General features: G+C 39.3%; 1 protein-coding gene across 1 annotated transcript; it reads left to right on the plus strand.

Annotated features, from left to right (window-relative positions):
- The first annotated feature begins 3,260 nt into the window (after positions 1-3,260).
- LOC117945730 (tumor necrosis factor receptor superfamily member 11B-like) lies at positions 3,261-21,213 on the plus strand. The gene is made up of 6 exons (XM_034873415.1): positions 3,261-3,503; positions 11,975-12,202; positions 13,087-13,231; positions 18,377-18,592; positions 20,067-20,291; positions 20,400-21,213. Exons 1-6 carry the CDS (start codon positions 3,456-3,458, stop codon positions 20,792-20,794), a joined length of 1,257 nt encoding a protein of 418 aa, XP_034729306.1. The 5' UTR covers positions 3,261-3,455; the 3' UTR covers positions 20,795-21,213.
- Positions 21,214-21,823: the final 610 nt, after the last annotated feature.

A 21,823-nucleotide genomic window follows, 5' to 3' on the forward strand; every position in this document is an offset into this window, starting at 1 on the left:
CTAATCATGGTCTTTGCCACATAAACTCTATGAGATACATGCTGGTTGAAAAACGTTTACTTTTGAGTTACCATAACAAAATCGCCCTAATGAGATGCTCTGTACAATATTTAGTAACTGATAGTATTTCTACTATAAATCCCAGGATCTTTGTAAGGTTATACTTCTTCTTGTTCTTCTGTTCTTTTGTTCTTCTTCTATCTCATTTGCCTAAAAAATATGCTTCATTTGCATGCATGGAAAAAAACCTTTGATGCTTGTTGTGTCTATTACCTAATACTGTCTCAGGCTTCTATTAACACAACAGTTATCAGTTCCCTTTTTCCATTCATTCGTTTATGAGATCTGTTATGGAAATGAGTGGGACTCCTATGAACACACACACACAAACTGACACACACACATGCAATCGTGGCTACCACGCAACCAGATAATTCTATACACACACGAACACAGAAGTTACCATGGATCTGAACGATTATTGGCTATGGTAGTGAGAGACCCGCTATCTGCCTGTAGTATGCAAACATGATGGCCGAAGCACTACAAAGAACTTATGTCAACATCTTTGCAGTTGAAATTAAATAATTTATTATGTATCGCATATGTACACTCACCTTTGGAGCCATGTGACCAGTTTCAGATAGCCGTTATTGTTCCCATGTGGGTAGTTTAAATGTGCATTGGTCATGCCTCAGGAACATAAATACAAACACACACCTTACTGAACACACATGCTATGGCCGGGGAGACAACACTTAGCCCTAAATACATTTTGACTTGATATTTAAAATAAATCAAAATGTAGTATCATTGTTGACAGGCCAAAACCAGCCAAAGATTTAGGGACATATGGTGAGTCAATCAGCAAGTATAGCTTGATTGTTATTTAGGTGTGTGTGTGCGTGTGTGTGTGTAGGACATGGTTCACCTCGAAACACCCACGTTTTTCCTCCTCGTACGCTACAGACTTACAGTAACCGCCAACTAACACGTCAGGAGAGCTCGTCGTGATGTTAACGTGGGTGTGTTTGAGAGGGTAGACGTCGAGCTTCAGCTCCACCATTGTTGTGGTTTCTCCTGACCTCGGCGCTAAAAGACATGTTTTTGTATTTGTGTGTGTGTGTATTTGTGTGTGTTTGTGTGTGTGTGTGTTAAGTCATCCTGTGGTGAACTGTGACCTCACCACTAAGACTTGCCTCATACGCCTCAGAGACTTGTAGGTGGGTGAGTGTGTATTTTCTCTGATTACGTTGAGACTTTGTGTTTCTACGTCAGCGGGCCCTTGACATTTTGTCATGCCTCTACATGGAAGGTGGACACTGAGCGACTACAAAAGGATAAATGGAAAAGCCGATTTGTTTTAGGACCTTTGACATCGGAGGTCTTGTATCAGCATCATATTTTACAGTAAGAGCACAGTGTGGGAGTGCCCTTTTTGGGTTTACTACGTGAGTTATCCAGTACCTATTATGCATTTTGACCTCAATGTGGTAGTTTTCTCTTTGGTTGAAACCTTGTATTATACAACTATAGAGTTACTCCTTTAAAGTTTTTTGGAAAACTTTGTTTAACATATTAAACAGGCGACTGAGGAAAAAGAAGACCAACATTTGAACAAGTTTCAAAACCAAAATGTCACTGGTAAATGTCAACGGCTTGGACTTCAGAATGTGTAAATGTGAAGTAAATGAAAATTGGGAAATAGCAGTGTGTGTGTGTGTGTGTGTGTGTGTGGGTGTGTGTGTGTGTGTGTGTGTGTGTTTTCTTTCTTGAAAATTGAACATGTTCTTTTGAATGAAATGTTTTTACCAAGAGTGCACATAATTTAGCTGTGAAGACTGATGTCTTAAAAATGGATTTCACTAGAAAGAGCAAAAAATTACTGAAATTCTTGACAAGGGAGGAAAAAAGTAACTTAAGGTGAAGTAGAAAGTAGAAAGCTCCTGAAAGGCTAGTGCTACCCACTAGGTTTGTACTGCATCTATTGTCATCATCAGGTGGAATTTGTTCAGCTGTCATCAAGTAACCTAAGTATTATTTATTAAAGGTGTTTTATTAGACAGAAGTCCGATTTATTTTTTCAAAGTACAAGAACCTTTCTCTCCTTTATTTGCTGTAAAAAACTAAAAAGAATCAGATGACACAGTACATTCAATTATGCCATTAGAGTTTCTTGAGTGCACACAAATGTCCACAGGAGGATTCGTTCAATATGTGTTCAATATCAGAGACTCCAATCAAAGGGATTTTCACTGAACAAGTCCACTGTAGAATACGGCAGTGGCCTAAAGGTGAGGGCCAGCTTCCAGGTGGGAATGTGTAAACTGTTTAAGTGTGTTTAGGTTGTTCCTGAAAAGAAATAGTTGGTTCTCAGTGAAACTTCTGACTAAATAAAGGGTAAGAAAAATAGACAGTTGTTGGACATGTAATTATAAAACATTCAGTAGACTTCTAAAATGTGAAAATGATCTGGAGTTTACACTTTGTGGAAAACATATTTGCAGCACAGTCCTAAGACTAAATAATCGGATGTAACAGAAGCTGTTATGGTTCAGTTTTAACAAAGACCGTGTTTTGATTGGATTCTTGTGGCTCAAGTTTCTTTAACAGTTCTTCTCAGCACAGTGTTGTCCAGCCTCACTGAGACAACATTTCCAAGTTCCACCAGCGGATGTTCAAATAAGCATAACCCGTCTTACTAAATGATGTTGGCTGGTCCAAATAAACAGCTGTCAGTCATTATATTTACATGCTGTTAAACAAGAACTCAAAACATTTATTCTGGAAAATGTTTCTTCATTCACACTGATTAAAGCTCTTCTTTTTTTTAGTCTGACACATTGGGCATGTTAAAGACTGGTTGTCAAACACAAAAAACACTTTTTCATTAGGCATATGGAAATAGTTGCTTTGGAGTTTTACCTCATTGCTGTATTATTTTACCAGTAGACAGGAAAATGTCATGCACATAGATTATTGGCTTTCTTTCTCTCTAAAGACTCACATCCCTACTAATTAGACATTCATATTTTGCACTGAAGTCATACTTGGAATTATGTATCATTTCTTGCTCCAGCACAATGTTCCTTTACAGTTTGATATATTTATTAGTGTTTCTTTTAGGGAATATTTGTATTTCTTTAAAAGGTGGACCCTTTCTGGTTCTATCCACATCATCAGATGGTCATTGGCTGCTGCTTTTTAAACCTCGCTTTGATTCCTTTGTTGCCTACACCATTCATTTCTTTACGTAATCGCAAGCAGCAAGGATGCAACAATTTATTTTTAGGACTGAGACACAAAGACAGACAGACGGCTGTGTTCTGGATAATGAGGTGGGTGGGCACATGCTCTCTCTCTCTCTCTCTCTCTCTCTCGCTCTCTGCTACTGTATAAGTACAGATCTGTGATGGAGACCCCATCATACCGCAGTTCACTTTTACGCAGTGGAGATGAGCGCTCGGATAGCGAAATCCAATCCGGCCATGAAACTGATAGTGGTGAGTACGTGGTGAGATTTTCTGCAGCTCTTCTCGATGGTCCGCTGAACCGATATGATCCATTGAAGCGCAGGGACACTTCTCACTGAAGGAATGATACTTTTGTCTTGCGTGACGTGGGTTATTAGTGCGCTACACGCGGTTTCAGATACATGCAAATCAGTTGTGTATATAAGCACTCACCGATAGTGCTATTATATATTCGCAAAAAAGTGAATTCTTCGCTAATCCCGTCTCCTGTTTCCTCTGTACATCATGCGTCCCTGCAGGGAGTGGGATGATGTTTAATTTATCGGGGCCAGTTATTAGTCACCTCACTTAGTTTTTGGTTTCCAATTTAGTGGCAATTGATCGTGATCGGTCTTGTTTACAGCATGCTGCCATGTGAGAGTACCTGTTTTACTTGAAGACATATTCAAAAATGAATACGTGTGTGACGAATAGGCTAATTAAATGCTCATGAAGTAAATCATCCAATGAATTAGGCTTAAATACTTGTACAGTATATTTGCATTTTGATTTCTGTCTATGGAAAGAGAAGGAAAATACACCTAAACCCAGTTTGTTAAGGCTGACACATTTATGATGACCAGGGTGCAGTCACGCAAGTAACACCTGTCAACATAATGCAGTCCCTTAGCATATCTGTAATATAAGCATGTACAGATAACTAATATTGAGTTTGGTTGAGACTGTGTAGAGAGATGTTGATTCTACTTTATGGGGACTTCTGAGGCTGTATTTTCTGGAGTTGATTATATCAGATTGTAAGCTAACATTGCAGAAAGTATCAAAAATAGGCTATTACAGTATATGTCTCCTAGAAGTAGAGATATTTTTAAGATGAATAAAAGTAAATTATTTTACTTTTTGAAAATAGAATTGAATTGTTTACACTGGACTCTATTTGCTTTTGATGATGAATGGAGCTTATGTTTCACCCACTTTTTTATTCACTGCTGTGAACACTCACAACCACATAATGGACCTACAAACAAGTTCCGTAATTTCCATCAATGACTGCAAGTTGACTTTAGGTCAAATTTCATTGCTTTTTCTATGGCACGTTTGAAATGAATAAAACTTAACAAACTCGAGACGCAAAGTGTCAAAGATGGTGTTTACTGTGAGTTTGACGTTGTACTAATTTGTTTAACTGATGCTTCTCAGTGGGATTTTTTAAATGTAAGCCTTTTGGGTTAGGAACTGATACTTCCTTTGGTGTGTGTTTTGCATGCTGTGCTGTGTTGGGGTCTTTTCAGGTTTTGCATATGTTCATGTAATGACGTGTATCTGCACTGGTATCTTGGCAGAAACAGATCCTACACTGTTGCTACAAAACACTGGACCCACAATCTATCCTCATGATCTGCCTGTGTGTTTGTCTGTGGGTGTGAGAAAGACCAAGAGATCCTGTTGTGTATGGACAGGGGCTAATTTTGTTTGTAAGATGTGGCGCTTCTTTGTGTGTAAAGTAGGTGTACAAATCAGTGAAATACAAATGAATGTGTGTACATGTGCCACCCATTTAATGTGCTATAATCCACCCAGAGTATTTCCTCTACCGCAGCGAAGGCTGCACTCCACAATTGACCTAAAATAGGCAAATACTTTGTTCTGACGTAGCGTTCTTGTGTTTATCCATCATTCATTTAGTCATTTGGCCAGCCATACAAGCATCTGTTTAGCCAACTAATGAGTCAGACTGCCAACCACTCAGTCCTGTCTCCACTGCCACCATCCAGCTAGTAAGTCAATCTGCACCCCTCTGAGTCCGCTGTATCTTTCTTTAAGTTAATCCATTTCCCAATCATCCAAATAGCCTGTTACTCAATATGTCTGGATGCAAGTTTGTATTAAAGGAACACTGCGATTTTGTGTCCAAAACATGGTTTTGACTTGGAGGTCCGGCAGTAAATGCACCTCCTGCACCTGTGTGCTCATCCTCTTCCCCTGCATGCTTCTGACTCATGTGGTTGCGTTCTGTCTGCGGCAAACACACATTTTTTGTTTGGGTCCTTGCCCGGGATGATGTCAGTGGAACAGACGTGGAAATTGGACACCATTATGTTACATTGTCTTTTTTTGTGTGTTGACACACATTCCCAAATGTGGTGGAGAGTTGAGGTGAGCAAAGTAATTCTGCTGAGGAGAGACCTGTCTGTCTGGGCAGCAGCTTTCCATCCAATCAGATTGCTCCATCCTAGTTATCCAGACACTAACTCCCATTATCTCCCTCTATCATCTGTGCTCTCGTTATCTTTACGCTTCCTCTCCTTCACCCTCTGTTATGGCCGTTGGCTTAAGCTGCACCAACTTCCCTAAACCTAGCTGCGGGCTCACACTTTTGGGACAGGAGCAGGCAGATATGAGAAGCTACGGAGAGGTCACTTGGCCAAACTCAACTTGTTTTTTCTAGATAAACACTGGAGGAACGGTGAGGAAGTGAGCGTGACAGTGGGAGGGAGACATACAGAGGGTGTGGAAAGGTACAGGATCAACATCTTTTAAACAAACGTTTATTCAGAAAGCAACGATTACCTCCGCACACCTAACTTCCCCTTTTCCACCAACAGCACTGATAGCAGAAGTGTGTTTGTGGGTGTGTGTGTGTGTGTGTGTGTGTGTGTTTGTAGGACTGAGTGATTATCAGACACAAAGAACAGAAAGAGACATTGTTTAATCCACTGATATACAACTGATATATCTCAACATTTTTGGTTGTGAAGTTTGTCTGACGCTACATATGTTAGGACATGGAGGAGAGAGTTTGATTTATTTTGCCTAAAAATCCATTTAAAATCAAATAAAAGTAAAATAGTAGTACAAGTATTATCAGCAGATATACTTGGTGTTAAAAGAGAAGATGCAGCAAAATGACTATGTAATAATGATATATTATTAGATATATTATTATTATTGATTAATTATCAAAACAGATGCTGAATCATTTTATTAAGTGATTTATTGACGACAGTAATTGTTTCTGCTGTAGTCAACATGACATACATTTATTTATTCTGCAGTGCAACAGCAGACTAGTTCAAGTAAGTAATCATACAGGACTAAATTATTGTTATGTTAAACATGTAACATAAACTCATTTTTATCACAATATTTTTGCGTTTGCGTTTGAATTTTAAAATAAGAAGCACTTTTGTTTGAGGTGATAATACGAGTATATGAAGTGAGCATTGCATGCAATATTTGAATTGAATCAAAGATTATGAATAACTATGATGGTAGATTTTCAGTGATACAGAATGGTAGCATGTCTCTCTCCGTATGAGTTAAAAAAAAGACAGATCCAATAATCACAGGATTCAAAACACACACACACACACACGAACACACGAACACACACACACACACACACACACACACACACACACACTTCCAAGAGTTGGAATCCCCCCTCAGACCACCTGCGTTCTACAGTTAACTGAAGCCATGTGCCTGCTGGATAAGCTGGTGTAGTGTGGTTTGGTCCCTTTGTGCCATGGCTCTTCTCCTCATTCCATGATTTAAAACTGACCTCGGGCTACCCAAACTCAGATTCTCCTCTTTTTTAGCATTTCAGTGTGCTCCACATTCATTGTAACTCTAATCCAGAACCCTATCCCGTGGACAGTATTTAAACACTGAGGCTAATTTGTCCTGGAAGCATTTTAATATTTACACTAACAACACAAAGGAAGGCACCTTAACTGTTTCAAAATGTAATTGTAATTCACTAACCTTGGCTATTATTTTTTTTTCTGATTTCCTGGACATTTTTATTACTTTTTTCACCTTTTTGTATCCTATCAAAAGAAATCAAAATATATCTCCCAGTCCCTACCAATCTGTTAATTTTATTGTACATAATCAAGCAACTCGACTTGCTCTTTTTATAGTTTATTTTTTACTGTATCTTCAGTGCAATGCTTCTGATGAAGAGAATTTTAGCTGGTCTCTGTGTTTACCCTTGTGTGTAAAATCAAAGACCATTACCCACCTATTACTGAAGATGGTGGTCTCTTTATAAGCCCATATGGAAAGCATGTGTTATTATTGAAATATATTTCTGTCAGGTGTCTGAGCTTTGTAGTTATGCAGCTACACCCCATCTGTTGTGCAGCTCTTAAAGCCTAACTCTCGCCAAAATGCAACCTTGGGTCTTTTTTGTGATTGTACCCCAGTCAAACTTTTGTTTATGGAAATATCCTAAAGCTTAGTTCAATATAAATCGACGGCTAATTCGTTGTTTTGTTGTTAGTGAAAAACAATATTGACCTTGTAGTTGAAAAAGGAGCCTCATGTAAGAATGACATTTTCTTTCAATGGAGACCGTTCATTCGCTTTTGTAGATCGACGCTTTTAAACTGGCAAGATTTCGGCAACCGGCAAAACCAACCGCTAAAGTGAGTCGTTCAAAACCTTTCCTTTTTAGTAAACTCTGTGTACACAAACAATGTTCTCAATGCTCGAGTTCATGTATAAAGTCCCTGGTGATACTTCGAGCAAAGTTTCATGTTGTGTAAAGGCTTCTTAGTGTTTTAAAGTAGTGATTTTGATGCTATCATAGTAGTGTCCCTAGCACTCCCATTCAAAACCACGCCATTTGACCAAAAACAAAAATATGGTAAATCTTAAAAGGGGCACTTACGTCCTAATATTGCTTTTAAATGAAGGTTTGACAGGTAAATTCACAAAAACACCCTGGTTTGCATTTAGGCAAGAGCTACGCTTTAAAGTGCAGTTCAGGTTGTTCCACAAAAACACTTTGTTATACTTTGTCATAGAGAAACAAAAAAAAACATAAGTCTTATAAACCTTGTTAGCCAAAGGACTGGCATTATTTCAGGAACGATGTCATTGAATGTCAGCAATATTACATGTGTGATAGATTAACACACTGTGAATAACTGTAACTTTGCTCATCATCTCAGCCCCAATAACATCTGACTGGATTTTTCACTGTGTCTCTCTTGTGTTGCATGTTGTGAGAAACGCGGCCCATCTCCTTGATCCAGGATAACCTTGTGTATCACCGCACTATACAGACTGGAATACACTTGTTGTTTGTTTCATTCAAGACGATAACATCTGTTAAAAAGCACATGTTCTCTGTTAAAGACTTGGTAAAGATCGTCTTTGCTCTATATAAACAAGGTTTTCTTTCAACTCACTTCAAATGGGATTTATTGGCATGGATTACATAAGCAAACAGAATCAGATGAAGCTGATTTATATAGTGTTTTTACTTTAAGCATTAGTTAACCAGAGGAAGGCAACTTAGTGAGCCTACTTTTTCAAACACATAGCTCCACACATAGTTTTCATCCCTTACAATAATTTGCTGCCCTGCCTTGTTCAAGAGCATCATGCTTAGGGAAGATAGAACATTATCATTACCTTCATACCTTTGACCATCCTTTCTCCTCAGCTGGCTGTGCTCCAAGCAGGATATGCCTCTAGCTGAGCTTTGGTCTGATGATGCAAACAGTATAATTATGGCTTTCAGTGGCCCCCAGCTGCTGTGTAATTTGGGTTTCCAGCAGTCGCGCAAGATGTCGTCAGATGGCAGCTTCTAAGGCGACAAGAAGGGTGAAAAGTTCAAATATCTCTTTTAGCTGCTGATAGATGGATTCACGCGCACCACAAGACACATTTTTACCAATAAGTTAATTCTCAAAAAGTTGACAGTTTTTCTTTTCCTTAGTAGCAGAAAGCTACTGTACCGGCTGGTTTGGAATAGTGTGGTTCTGCCTTAATTGGGTCATATGACTGTAAAAAAAAACTAAGTTTGACTTACGACATTGAACAGTTTTTTAGAACATGTTCTATGTATGATAGAGAGTCTTAGTTCTGAGATGTGGCTGGAATTGATTTGAGTATAAAATGCTTTGCTTTCCTGCACAGGTTTAAAAAGAAAAGATGAAAGAGTGATTAAGAGGTAGCTCATAGTGTGAAGGGGGGCATTCCACCATTGTGTTTTTTAACTGTTTCAAAGAGATTTTAAGATTTGATCATGAAGATTTGATATCATAAGGCAACACATCTTAGTGTGCATGTGCTGTCATTTTATTTCAGCAACATTACTTACCTTGAATTTCTTTGCATTGACTCTATAGTGTGGCTGGAGTCTAGCCAAACTACTGTGCTGTATGAAAGATCTGAAAAACAATATGAACCCGACCACTTTCACATGTGCTCAGGCACATGTTAGCTTTCATAACTGCAGATTGACTGAAGATTCCGGTCCGGCCAGTAAACTCTTCCTGACTTGAACCCAAGATTAAAGTAGAAGTGACAAGTGAAACAGCACCCAGATAAGGAACAACCCAGGTGACCCTCTGTCAGTACCTCGGTACACTCCACCCTCCTGATGTTTCCAAATTGATTGGATGTGGTCTCACGGCTTAATAGTGTGTATATACACTTCTCAATTTGAAGAGCAAGACTATGATTAGGGGGTTGATTCCTGCTGAGGCCACCCATGCTACAAACAAACAGATGCAGCCATGGTACTGCTTAGCAAGTCACTGCGGATGAAAGCTTCCACCAAATGTTCTGTGCTCAGAGGTCTATAGGTTTTGCCGGGAAAACCACTGCACTCGCCAGGCTGTTTGAAGCTTGGGTTTCTATTATGGTGCGTAAAACCCAGTCATTTATTTTTACTATCTTATTCAATGACCTCCGTTGCAAAAGGAAAACAGAAATAGAAGGACCTACACTTTTTTCTTTTCTTTTCTGTGTCATGCATCATTTTGGGTTGTTATGAGTTGTCCTCAAAACAGAAATATATGTTAAATGTTAAACATTTTGAAGGCGAACACAGCTCGACAAGAACACGTGTAGATGTCTGATGAAAGGATTTCTGTAACCAAATATTTTTTAATATTATAGTGAATGGGAGACGCACATGTGCACACACATACACTGAAAACGAACCTTTTTCGCTCTGGGTTTGTTTCACACACACATACACACAGTACATTGTGTTTTTGCAGTTGCAAGTCTTAAGGTAAATGGGATAAGTACAAATACACACACACACACAGGAAGAAGATCAATTGTGTGTAACGGGTAAACTACAGAGTGGGTGAGTGTTTTGTATTCTGGTGGTGAATGGGGAAAGCCCAGTAACCTCCAGCAGTTCTCTATATGAACACCAGCCAGGAGAGGAAACCACAGAGCAAGACAATAATTGGACATGAACACCAAAAAACACATGCGCTCACACACATACACATAGACACATGCAGCAACACACACATTCCTCCTGTGTGCACTTCTGCACGTACATGCAGGAATGTGTTGTACTTGTTTGTTGCACAAATTCATTCCTTTTTGAAGATGCACATACAAACATGGTGGACAGCAGAAAACCACATACAAGCATACACACACACATGCTGTACAATGCAAGGACGGCCCATTGTTAGTTTGTCCAAGCCGTGAGGATGTATCCCGGCCAACGGGAAAGTCCACAGAGCTAATGGGTGATTGACTTCAGGGCAGAAGAAGCCAGATGTGTGACATCTGGTCTGCATGTGGCCTCGACCAGATGCGTGGCTGCATGTCAAGCATGCTGCTCACCAACTGATATCTTGGATTTCAGGCCAAAGATTTCAGTTCCTGCTCAAGCAATGATACATGGGCTTGTTTTTGAGGCAATAGCAACATATGTCCGTCTCAGAGGCCTTGCTAACAGCCACCCACTTTACAGTGTGTCCATATGGATGGGTTGCGGGGAAAAGATATATGGGTGTGGTGCGCTCCTGCTCCAGGGCGGTATCAAACTGCTGTAGATCAGTGTTGAATCACGTCAGATGCTTTCAAGCTATAAAGCAGCCTATCTTACAGAGCTGCTGACAGGAGTAGGAGACTGCTGGTGAGGTCAGAGAACACAAAGCTGCACAATTATCGTCTATAATCCACTTTATTTATTATGTGCAGAACACTGGAATTACTGAAACATCTGATTTCATTTAAAAGATTTGGAAAACTGGTAACAAAAAACTGGCCAAAGTGGAACAAAATAAAACATAAACGCTTAATAACACTAATAGTCAGGATAAAATCATACTCACAGCATTGAGCATCATGATTTGAGGCAACACAATGGGACAATTTTGCCTGCTGTAAACAAGCTAAGTATCAATTCTTGTAAAGTTGTAAAGTTGGCCCTGTGCAGTAATCCATATCCATGAAAGTGCTGCTGAATTTTCAGAACTCCCTGAATGGCTCTCTATAAAGCAGAGGAAATCACTTCAGGACTGCGTGTCCACCAGGAGCTTCAACTTTACAGCTCTGACCTTACTTTCAACTTTGCGTTACTGGAAGCTTTGGGTTGGCAAGTGCTCCAAAAAATATAAAAATATTTGACCATTTAGCCAAAGAGGAGCTGTGCACGAGATGGCTTTCATTAGAGATTTTGTCACTGCAGTTGACTCAGTCCTAAACCCACTTTCTTTCTCATGCAGCTCTTCACAGCTTCTCTTTCCTGGGCCTTCCAGCAGCAGGCCGTACCGCCAAAGTACCAGTACCGCAATCCCGTGACATCTGACCTTTTGCTGTGTGACCAGTGCCCTCCTGGCACAGCCGTGAAGCGGCACTGCACCGCTGACACACCCACAGAGTGCCAGGCCTGTCCTGAGAGGCATTTTGCTGAGAACTGGCATTGGGGGGATACGTGCCAATACTGCACCTCGGTATGTACAAGGCCAAAAGGTTTACCAAAGGTTCTCTTTGGTTTAATACCCGGGCTGCATTTGTTTTTCTGCAGGCATGTTTCTCTACTTTTCTGCATTAAGTGTGTGACTGACCATAGTTTTCATGAGAAACACCAGTCGGTGTTGTATCTCCTTTGTGTGTCTTTTCACACTTAAGTAAATCATAAAAATCTGAGCTCATATCTTGGTCAAGAATTCCACTAAAGTTCAATATCCCATTGTTTTTATCTACTCCCTGTGGCTGTCGTGGTGCCTTTTCCTTTTCTTTTTTTTTAATTCAAGATTATTTTTTGGGGCTTTTTTCCGCCTTTAATGGACAGGACAGCTAGGTGAGAAAGGGGGGAAAAGACATGCAGGACATTGTTAGAGCTCAAACTCAAACACTGGACCCCTGCGTGGCATAAACCTCTAAGTATACGTGCGCCTGCTCTTCCAACTGAGCCAACCCGGCCACTTGTGCACAAAGACGTACGGCAATATGATTTGAGTACATTTTGCCAAAGCATTTTGCCACACCTTTTTTTTAAACCAGTGTTTCCACTTTAGTTGTTGTTACAAAAAATGAAAGTTTGAATTATGCTCATTGTGGTAGCGTTATCTTCCCCGCAGTTAAGATACTTTCCTCTTCGCCAGTCTCAATAAATGATTTCATATATTTTGCATGTCCTCCTTTAGTGGTTTTTGTTTTATATTCTAGTATACCTTTTTCTATCATTTTCAAGATAATGTATGTTAATGACATCTTGTGAACCAGCAGCATAAGTATCACCGTGACACAAATAAATTAGTTAATTCCCTGTTTATTTGTGTGCATGCAGTTGCATTGTGTCAATGGGTGTGTAACCGTGGTTTGTTGTGCTTAGGTTTGTAAAGAGAGACAGCTTGTAAAGCAGCAGTGCAACAGCACACACGACCAACTGTGTGAGTGCGCTCCAGGTTTCCACCTAGTGGTGGAGTTCTGCATCACACACAGTACCTGTCCACCTGGCTATGGAGTGACAGCTTCAGGTAAGACTGAGATCAACGTTATGATTATCATTGTTGGTATGATGTTGTTGTTTTTTAATTGTACTGGCAAACTGCCTTTGTTGTACAGACGTTATTTGATAAAGGAGATTATTAGTTATTTTGTGGGTTATCTGTCTTTCCGGTAAGGTATGTAAATTAGATTGAAATTGGAGATTGCTGAATAAAAGGTTGGGATCCATACTAAAACCAGAGAGAATTATTATTATTGCCTCAATGTTCACTTAAACCTACCTGGCCTAAAGTGTGTGTGTGTGTGTGTGTGTGTGTATGTGTGTGTGTGTGTGTGTGTGTGTGTTTGTGTGTGTGGGGGGGTAATCATAAAACACACATTAATGCATTCTTATCTTGCACTTCCACACCTCACCTGTTCTGAGTTGGGGCAGTGTGGCTTGCAACGTCAGACTGTTTTACAGTTACAGTTTGCAGCAGCACTGGTAACTGTCATGTTTTCATTTTGTCTTGTACAATTACATATTAGCAAGCGCTTCAACTCTCTCTAGAAAGAGTTCTCATCACCCTTATCAACCTTAACAATTGTCCCAACATAGCTCTTGTATATATTTATCTTGTGATATTTATTAGTAATCAGACACTGAACAGTTATGAGTAATGGCTTGTCACTTGAATTGAAATGATCATTAATGAAAGACATTATGACGAGTGGACTGATGGAGAAGACAATTTACTATCTGTTTAAACAGTGGATTTGGGAATTAAAAAGTTACTCCCTTGTTCACTTTATTTTTTCCATGAACTCCATTATATTCCAAATACAGCATTTTGTCATGGCTAAACAGCATCACTTAATTCCATTGAGCTACAACTTCTGTCACTGTAATCAGCATGGGATGACTATCCAAATTTATTCCATGCTGTCATAGATCCTCACACCATCAGGGCATATCTGCTGACCAGTGTTGGGCAAGCTACTTTTAAAGGAGTAATTAGTTACAGTTACTTCTTATATCTTCCAAAAGTATCTAAATTAGTTACTCAGTTACAAATGATAAAAGTAACTAGTTACTTTCAAGTACATTTTTAAATGCTCAAATGTGAGCCCACCTCCGCCCCTCTTTAACGGAACTTAAAATACATGTGCCTGTTCAACTATTTATGATAAATCTGTATATTATAACCAAATGGACACTTAATGCAAAACATTATTAACATAAACAACGTACACAAATCTAAACTTTTTTAATGTTGCTGTGAGATAAAGTGAGGCTAGCCTCCAATCAAATGCCATGTATTTAGATATTATGTTAATATAGTGGCTCGACACAAAGAACACAATAGATGTTTTGGAACTTTTGATATGTATTGCCCCTTATTAGGGCTCGCCATACCTGTCTCTCGTTGACTGACTCGCTTGTGTTGTTCGTTGTGTGTCCAATGCGTGCTTTCGAACACCTGCCCAACGCTACCTCCGATTGGCTTACAATGAAATTTTACTCAACCTCAGCCAATCGTCAGCACTATGCACTTGTCTCGTGCACTGCCCACTAACCAAGGAAGAACAGTTCAGAGAGCTAGTTGGTCTGATGAAAAAAACACCTTCAAATATAGTAACGCGCCGCATTTTTTGGTGGTAACGGCATTATTAAGCTAAGAAGAGCAATCACTTAGATTACTTGTTACTGAAAAAAGTGACAGAGTTAGTAATGCCGTTATTTATAATGCTGTCATTCCCATCACTGCTGCTGACATCATTTAGGAGGTTATATTTAACATATTTCATCAGAGTGCAATTTGTGAAATGAATGAATGAATGAATGATTTCACCCTTTGATTCCAAGGCACACTTCCTCATAACGCTGTATGTACAAAAGTTCATTCATCCGTTTCATTTTGATTGAATCAGGTTGTGTTTAATTTAAGGGGTTCTATCTAATTGAGGGAAGCTGACCAATTTATATTTGTTTTTATAGGAGCGTTAAATAATATTTAATTACATAATAGTTATATGAGTGCCATTCACATTTTTGCATTTTCTTACTGGTTCCTCTTGACCACATTACAGTTAGCTGTTATGAAACTCGCAATAAAGAATGACATGGGCATTTCCTGCAAAGTGCTTTGTCACATTTTATACATGAGTATGCATATTTTACAGCATAATTAAAGACATCCCATTCGCTCAATTTAGGTGTTTATTTTTCCAAAACTATATTGTGGAAAAGTTGCTAACACACTTTTATTTAGTTTGTTTTGTCTCAATAACATATAACTTTTCCCCTGCATTCCTAAAGCTGTGCTTCCTCTTTAAACTCACTGCAGCTTGTCCAGCACAAACTCAAATATAAGGACCATAACTATTTCTTAGTCTGGGCTAACTCAGTCATTGTGCAAAAATCTCATGGATTAATAACTCTTGCAACAATGGAAAATCCTTTTCCAGGAAAAAAAAATAGGTTTTAATCTTAGACTGCGGTTTTACTGACAACCTAACAAGACTTGGAAATCTCTCCAGTTCTCAAATCTATGCACATGTACTGTATATGACATGCTTTTCACTCTCTCAAAAAGAGAGAAGTTTTACTAAACAGACTAGAATGGGAATTCCATACATGAGACAAACCATGTAAACTGATTGCAAATATTTGGGAAATGTTTTGTCATTTGATGCATGTAAATTGTGAATTACTGGCTGTCTGCTTTTAAGATCAGTTATTATGTTTCCCTTTAGCACAGAGAGTGTAATCATTTTCCTCACAATATAGCACCAAAATGCAGTCTTGGCTTATTATTAAGCCAGATGCAGCCAAGGATGTCATTATCATGGTGATATCCGACTCGATATATTCCTGTCAGATTCTCTCCTTGGTGCGTCAGTAGCATAGACTGTATATTATTATGGTCAGTAGTGATTATGGGCAACCTAAAGAGAGGTTGATGCTGAATTTCAACATTCCAGTGAACAGAGCCTGACATTTCTACTGAAACCGCAGTCCAAACTGGCACTGCACTTCTCATGACTTCATCCTAGATCTGAGAGGCTGCATAGATGAAACATTTTCCATGGATTATGGTTATTGTCTGACCCCTGTAGTGCTGACAAAGCTCTAAAGATGAGACAACATTTTCCTTGAATTCCTCATGGATCCAACATGCGATTTACAATCGTACCTGAAAGCCTAATGACGCTCTGCAGACATGAGACAGTATTTCAGGGGATTCCCCCTCCCTGAAGGTGAAGGACTTATTATGTAATGCGTTGAGTTGTGGCTTGGACTTTTAAACCACAGGATACCAGAAAACCAATGGTTCAGTCTCCCAACAACACATACCCTTTGTGAGTCCATTCCTTTCCCCTTGATCTCCTGATTTGTGTGTTTCTAGTTGTGATTCTTTTTTGCTCTCTGATCACAAGTTTGAAATCTTTCTAGCTGGTTTATTACAGTGTTTTTGAACTATTGGTATCGACTTGGAAAGACAGTGGAACATAGAAGAAGAAATAAATAACAATACAATTGATATTTAGCTTCATATTAGATCTGCAACCAACAAATGTTTTCTTTTTCAAAAAATCAGCCAGTAATTTTTTTGATTGATCGATTATATCTATAAAATGTAGTCAAAAAAGATTGAGATGATGCAATAAATTTGTTCTAAAGAAATCTAAAATGTAAAGATTGGTTATTTAACCGGGAAGGTCCTGAAATTAGAAGCCCGTTTTCTAGGGAGACCCGTCCAAGACAACAACATACTAAAGTAGCCCACAACACAAAGTCAGACTAAAAATATAATATTATTAAAATAAAAGTTAAAAGTAGGCAAAGAACTAGTCTTGAGTCATTTACCATAAGTTTACTCTGCCGTGACAAGTCAGAAGAAGCAATTCTTCACAGTTGAGGGTTTGAAATAAAGGGGTTGTTTTTAATCTATAGATTTTCAGCCAAATTAGGTAATTAATAAATCCCTCATTATGTAGACAGCAGAGTTAGCCCCTCTGCTTCAGATGACGTCTGAAGCTATATCTCACGGTGGTAAAGTGCAGCGGATTCTGCATCGACAGAGGAAATTCTGAGAAAAAAGATAAATGCCAGCATATGAAACCCTACTAGTTACATTCTCATGCACTGTACATGCGTTGTCATCAGTGTTGTAGGAAACATTCACACTTTGCTGTATGCACATCAGCTTGCTGTTTCATTTTTTTTTTAATGCCAAATGGTAAAACTGTGCCACAATGAAGGGAAATGAATCAAAGGTCAAATCGTATATAAGCACTGCTCTTCCCACACACTTTCATATCTACGCTTTAGAGATAAAAATAAAAAGAGGATGTAGTACAGTGCTAGTTCCACTACATGAACATCGTCATATGGTCATGTGTGGTGCAGATCATGTAGCAGAAGTTCCTATAATTTACTGTAAGGTCTGGTGTGGTTAGAATATATTGATATATAGTAAAATGTCACGAAAATGGGTGTGACTATGTAAATAATTGCTGGGTGAAGAATAGTTTTTTACATTATTACAATAAACAGCTATATTACACAATGAAGGCAAGATTCTAAGTGATGAAATAGTTTAAATTAATTCTTATTTTATTTTTTCAGATGGTTTAAGTCAGTAATGTTGTTACATCATCTGTTAAAAACACTAATGCATGTACCATTATGAATTCATAGTAAAATATGTTTTAAAAGGCTCAGATTGTCTACGTTTTTCTCATCAAAAGCGGATGTTCTTAACTGCTTTTTTGACAGTTTTTTATACATTTACACTCATACACTTGTCAGTCAATCTGCGAAATTCAGCTGACAAATCACTTTTTGTGGTTACGGATATCCATATCGAACACGAGATATAGAAACTGTTCTGAGTAAGCAGATGTGAGTCATTTCCAGAATCACAGTCATCTGTCGTCCTCATGCGTCGTCACATGTCGTTGTGGTCATAGTTCTTGGAACCACATCATCATGATGTCTTTGATCAGCTATGTTGTGTATGCGGCAGGTCCCATTCACAAACTGAAAAAAGGCTGAGATATTACAGATGAAACTTTTTATAAGATGGGAAAAATTTGTACCGCTGGGTAAAATATGACACACAAATTTAAACTGTATAATTATGTTTTAATTCATAAAATTCACACAAACCTGTGTGTATCTCCTCCAGGTACCCCGATCAGTGACACGGCATGTGAACTTTGTCCCGCTGGTCATTTCTCCAGCGGCGACTCCTCCACCGAGCCATGTCAGCGCCACAGAAACTGCTCTGATTTGGGCTTGAAGACACTGAGATGGGGCACGTCCACCTCAGACAGCCTCTGCAGCACTCAGGACAAGGCGGCAATGCTGGATTGCTCTCAGCCTCAGACTTTGTGCCACACTGGTGAGACGTACACTCTGAAGTATAGGGTTTAATCACTAATAGGACTCTTATGGGAGACTTTAGGACTAATGTGGGGTGGAATCTGGGCAGAAATTGTTTGTACAGTGTTTACACTACACACATACACACACACACGCACATGTGATGATGGTTTTGAGCAAACCTCAATTGTCAACAACTTTAAATCACCCAGCGCTGAATTATTTCAGACATTTGGTGATTTTCATTCCTGAAGGCAGGGGATTTCCTCGGTCAGGTTCGTTCCAGATTTGTTCCAGGTCCAGATTCCATTCTTTTCCAAATTTCTTGCGTGTCTGAAAACCAACACAAGAGAGAAAAGCCAAAGCAAAGGGTTGAATGGGATGTTTATGCCACTACTGTCATAATGGCCCATGATGGATCAATTACTCCGTTAACTTGTCACATCCTCAAACTACAATAACAAAGTAAATGAGTCAATCCCAGAGAGACACAAGATGAGCTGGTCACGTCTTTGTTACTCAGACTTTAACTAGGACAGATGCTAACAATTAATTTGAGAGAAGAAACCTAAAAAATGAATTGAATTCCCAAGCCTGAGAAACCACAGTTACTGAGGAACACACACACACACACACACACACACAACACACACACACATACACACACACACACGTACAGATGTGGCCTGGCACAATCGTGGCATACTGTGTACCACACTTGAAAGAAAACTCAACAAGTTGTTGTCCCTCAGGGAGGGTGATGCTCTCTTCAAACACTTATTGACAAATTGTCTTCCTGCTGGCCACACAACGACAGATTGTCTGCAGCAGATCCTGGAACAGTTTAGCAGTTTTTTAACAAAAATAAATAAGACAACTGAATGCAGTTGGGATTCCACAAGTTGTTACGTGATGTGGAGAAACCACCAGGATGTCAATGTCAATTATAGAGTGAGCCACACTTAGGTTATCCAGACATCAAAGAAACAAGCCTAATATCCTTTTCAAATTAAACTCAACCATGCAACATTGACATCGGTTTTACTTAAGATTTCTTTTTATTCACTGGTGTCCCTCATGTTCTGCAAGGCAATCAGAAATTCCACACATGCATGAATACAGAAATTCTTCGTAATGGTGTGAAAGTTGTAATTTCATGTAGACAGTTTGACATCATTTTCAGTTTTGACTGGTACATGTCTATATGAAAACCCTGCTCTATGCAAATTGCATTTGCCTTCTAAGGAAGACGCAGGAGACCATGGCTTGCAGAAATGAAAAGCATGTAATGATGAATTAGAGTGGGCTTTTGTGTAGTGCAGTGTGACTCAGCAGATTACCTCTATTCACGTCAGGTCAACATGCAGCTCTGGTTGAAACCTCTGTGAAGAATACATTTTGATTGACTTGGTCTTGTATTGTATGTTTTGACAATGTTAATAAAAATGTTTTAAGCCCACTCTGCCTGTCCGTCTTGCTCCAATGGATTCCAGATGTGACCCTGTGTGAGGAGGCAGTCTTCCAGTCTCTCTCCTCCCTGCGTCTGTCCTCAGTACCCCTGGAGCGCCTGTTAGAGAGTCTCCCCGGGCGGAGTGTGGATCATAAGAGCCTGGAGAGGTTGAAAAAGTCCTGCTCTCCCCAGCAGCAGGTCCTCCAGCTGCTGCGACTGTGGAGGGAGCAGAACAAAGACCAGGACAAGATGTACAGCATCATACAAGGTAAAGAAAAAGAAAACAAATGCACAATGTCTTCTACACTTTGTGTTTTAGTCAGTTCTTATTCGAGTCCCCGATTTGTGTGTTAATGGTCGCACCCTGTCCCTTCAGGTGTGAACCACTGTGAGAGGAAAGTCTCTCGCTGCAACGGCCTAAAGAACCTGACCCTAGATGACCTCCTGAAGATAACCAACAGCCTGCCAGGGGTCAGAGTTCAGCAGGAGGATGTCCGGGCCATGTTCTCTACTTGCCTTCCCAGACAGTACATCCTGCAGCTTCTTCACCTCTGGAAGACAGCAAACTATGACCTGGATCTAGCAAAAGCCCTGTCTCACAGTCTGAGGGTCCTGCGCAGCCAGGGGGCGCCACGCCATCTGCTGAAAGGCCTAAGGAAGTTCAGCCGCATCATAGGAACCACTTCGGCGCACAAGATGTATGAGAAGATGTTTGTCAGCGTGCTTCACGATGAGTCCTGTTTTAAGGCTCCTAAGCCATTAAATGAATAGGGATGTAGGAGGTTTAAATAGCATAGAACATGTGGAATCTATAGCATAAACAGACACTAATGCATTGTCAGATGAAGAACACACAAACGCATGAAGACACACACTTAGTGGAGAAATGTATGTGAAAGAGCAACAGACATGGGTACCATGATAATGTCCGGTCTTTAAGATATCACAAAATTACATTAAGCCATGCATACAGTGCCTAACTGTAACACAGGAGCAAGATGGCAGGGTAGATTTGTAACTGCTTCTGGGATTTTTCAGCCAAAGCCTCTGCCAAAATAAAGCTGTTTTGATTATATGAGGTACCAGGGGACCCTCAGTCTACAGTATATGTCTGCCGTGATGAATCTAAAAAGCCTCAAAAATAAGAAAGAAAACTAACACACATCTCTGTACTCCAGGCAGGCCAAAAACAATTAAAAAATAAAAGGTTTCCTGGGAACTTTATGACCGGAGTCTGTGAAAAATGAAAAACTATTTAAGATGTAAATAGCACACTATTTTATGGAAGATAGGCATGCAGATTTTTATTATTATGGCTTTCTCGCTGATTGAGAGGAAGGATTTGGTTTCATAATGAAATACATGTATTTCCTACAGTTTTCCTTTGTTCGTTGGTTTGTTCTGGACTGCTGGCAAGTAAAGCTCATCTGAATTATTTTTAAATTGTCAGCTATATGAATGTACAAAGGAGTGCAATTGTTTTCTATTTAAAAAATAATTCTACTTTCTGAATATGTAAAGGCTTGTTTTTTATTACTTATCAGAAATACTGGATTCCAAATGCTGCAAGTTTGTGAAGTGATATTTGTTTTATATTTTGTTTTATCACTTTTATATTATTAAATGTATGATCTTTTTGTATATATGCCTGACTGGTCCTCTTTAAGCTTGAGTAACTTGTGAACACTAATGTCAATGGATCTGATTAAAATCAGTTTGTAAAAATGTATTGTTTCTTCATAAATGATTAGCTGGATCTGACCTACTGTGGGGCTCAAAAGTTCGGGCACCCCAGGTAAA

Source organism: Etheostoma cragini, chromosome 6 (genome assembly GCF_013103735.1).
Source record: "Etheostoma cragini isolate CJK2018 chromosome 6, CSU_Ecrag_1.0, whole genome shotgun sequence".
NCBI classification, from domain to species: domain Eukaryota; kingdom Metazoa; phylum Chordata; class Actinopteri; order Perciformes; family Percidae; genus Etheostoma; species Etheostoma cragini.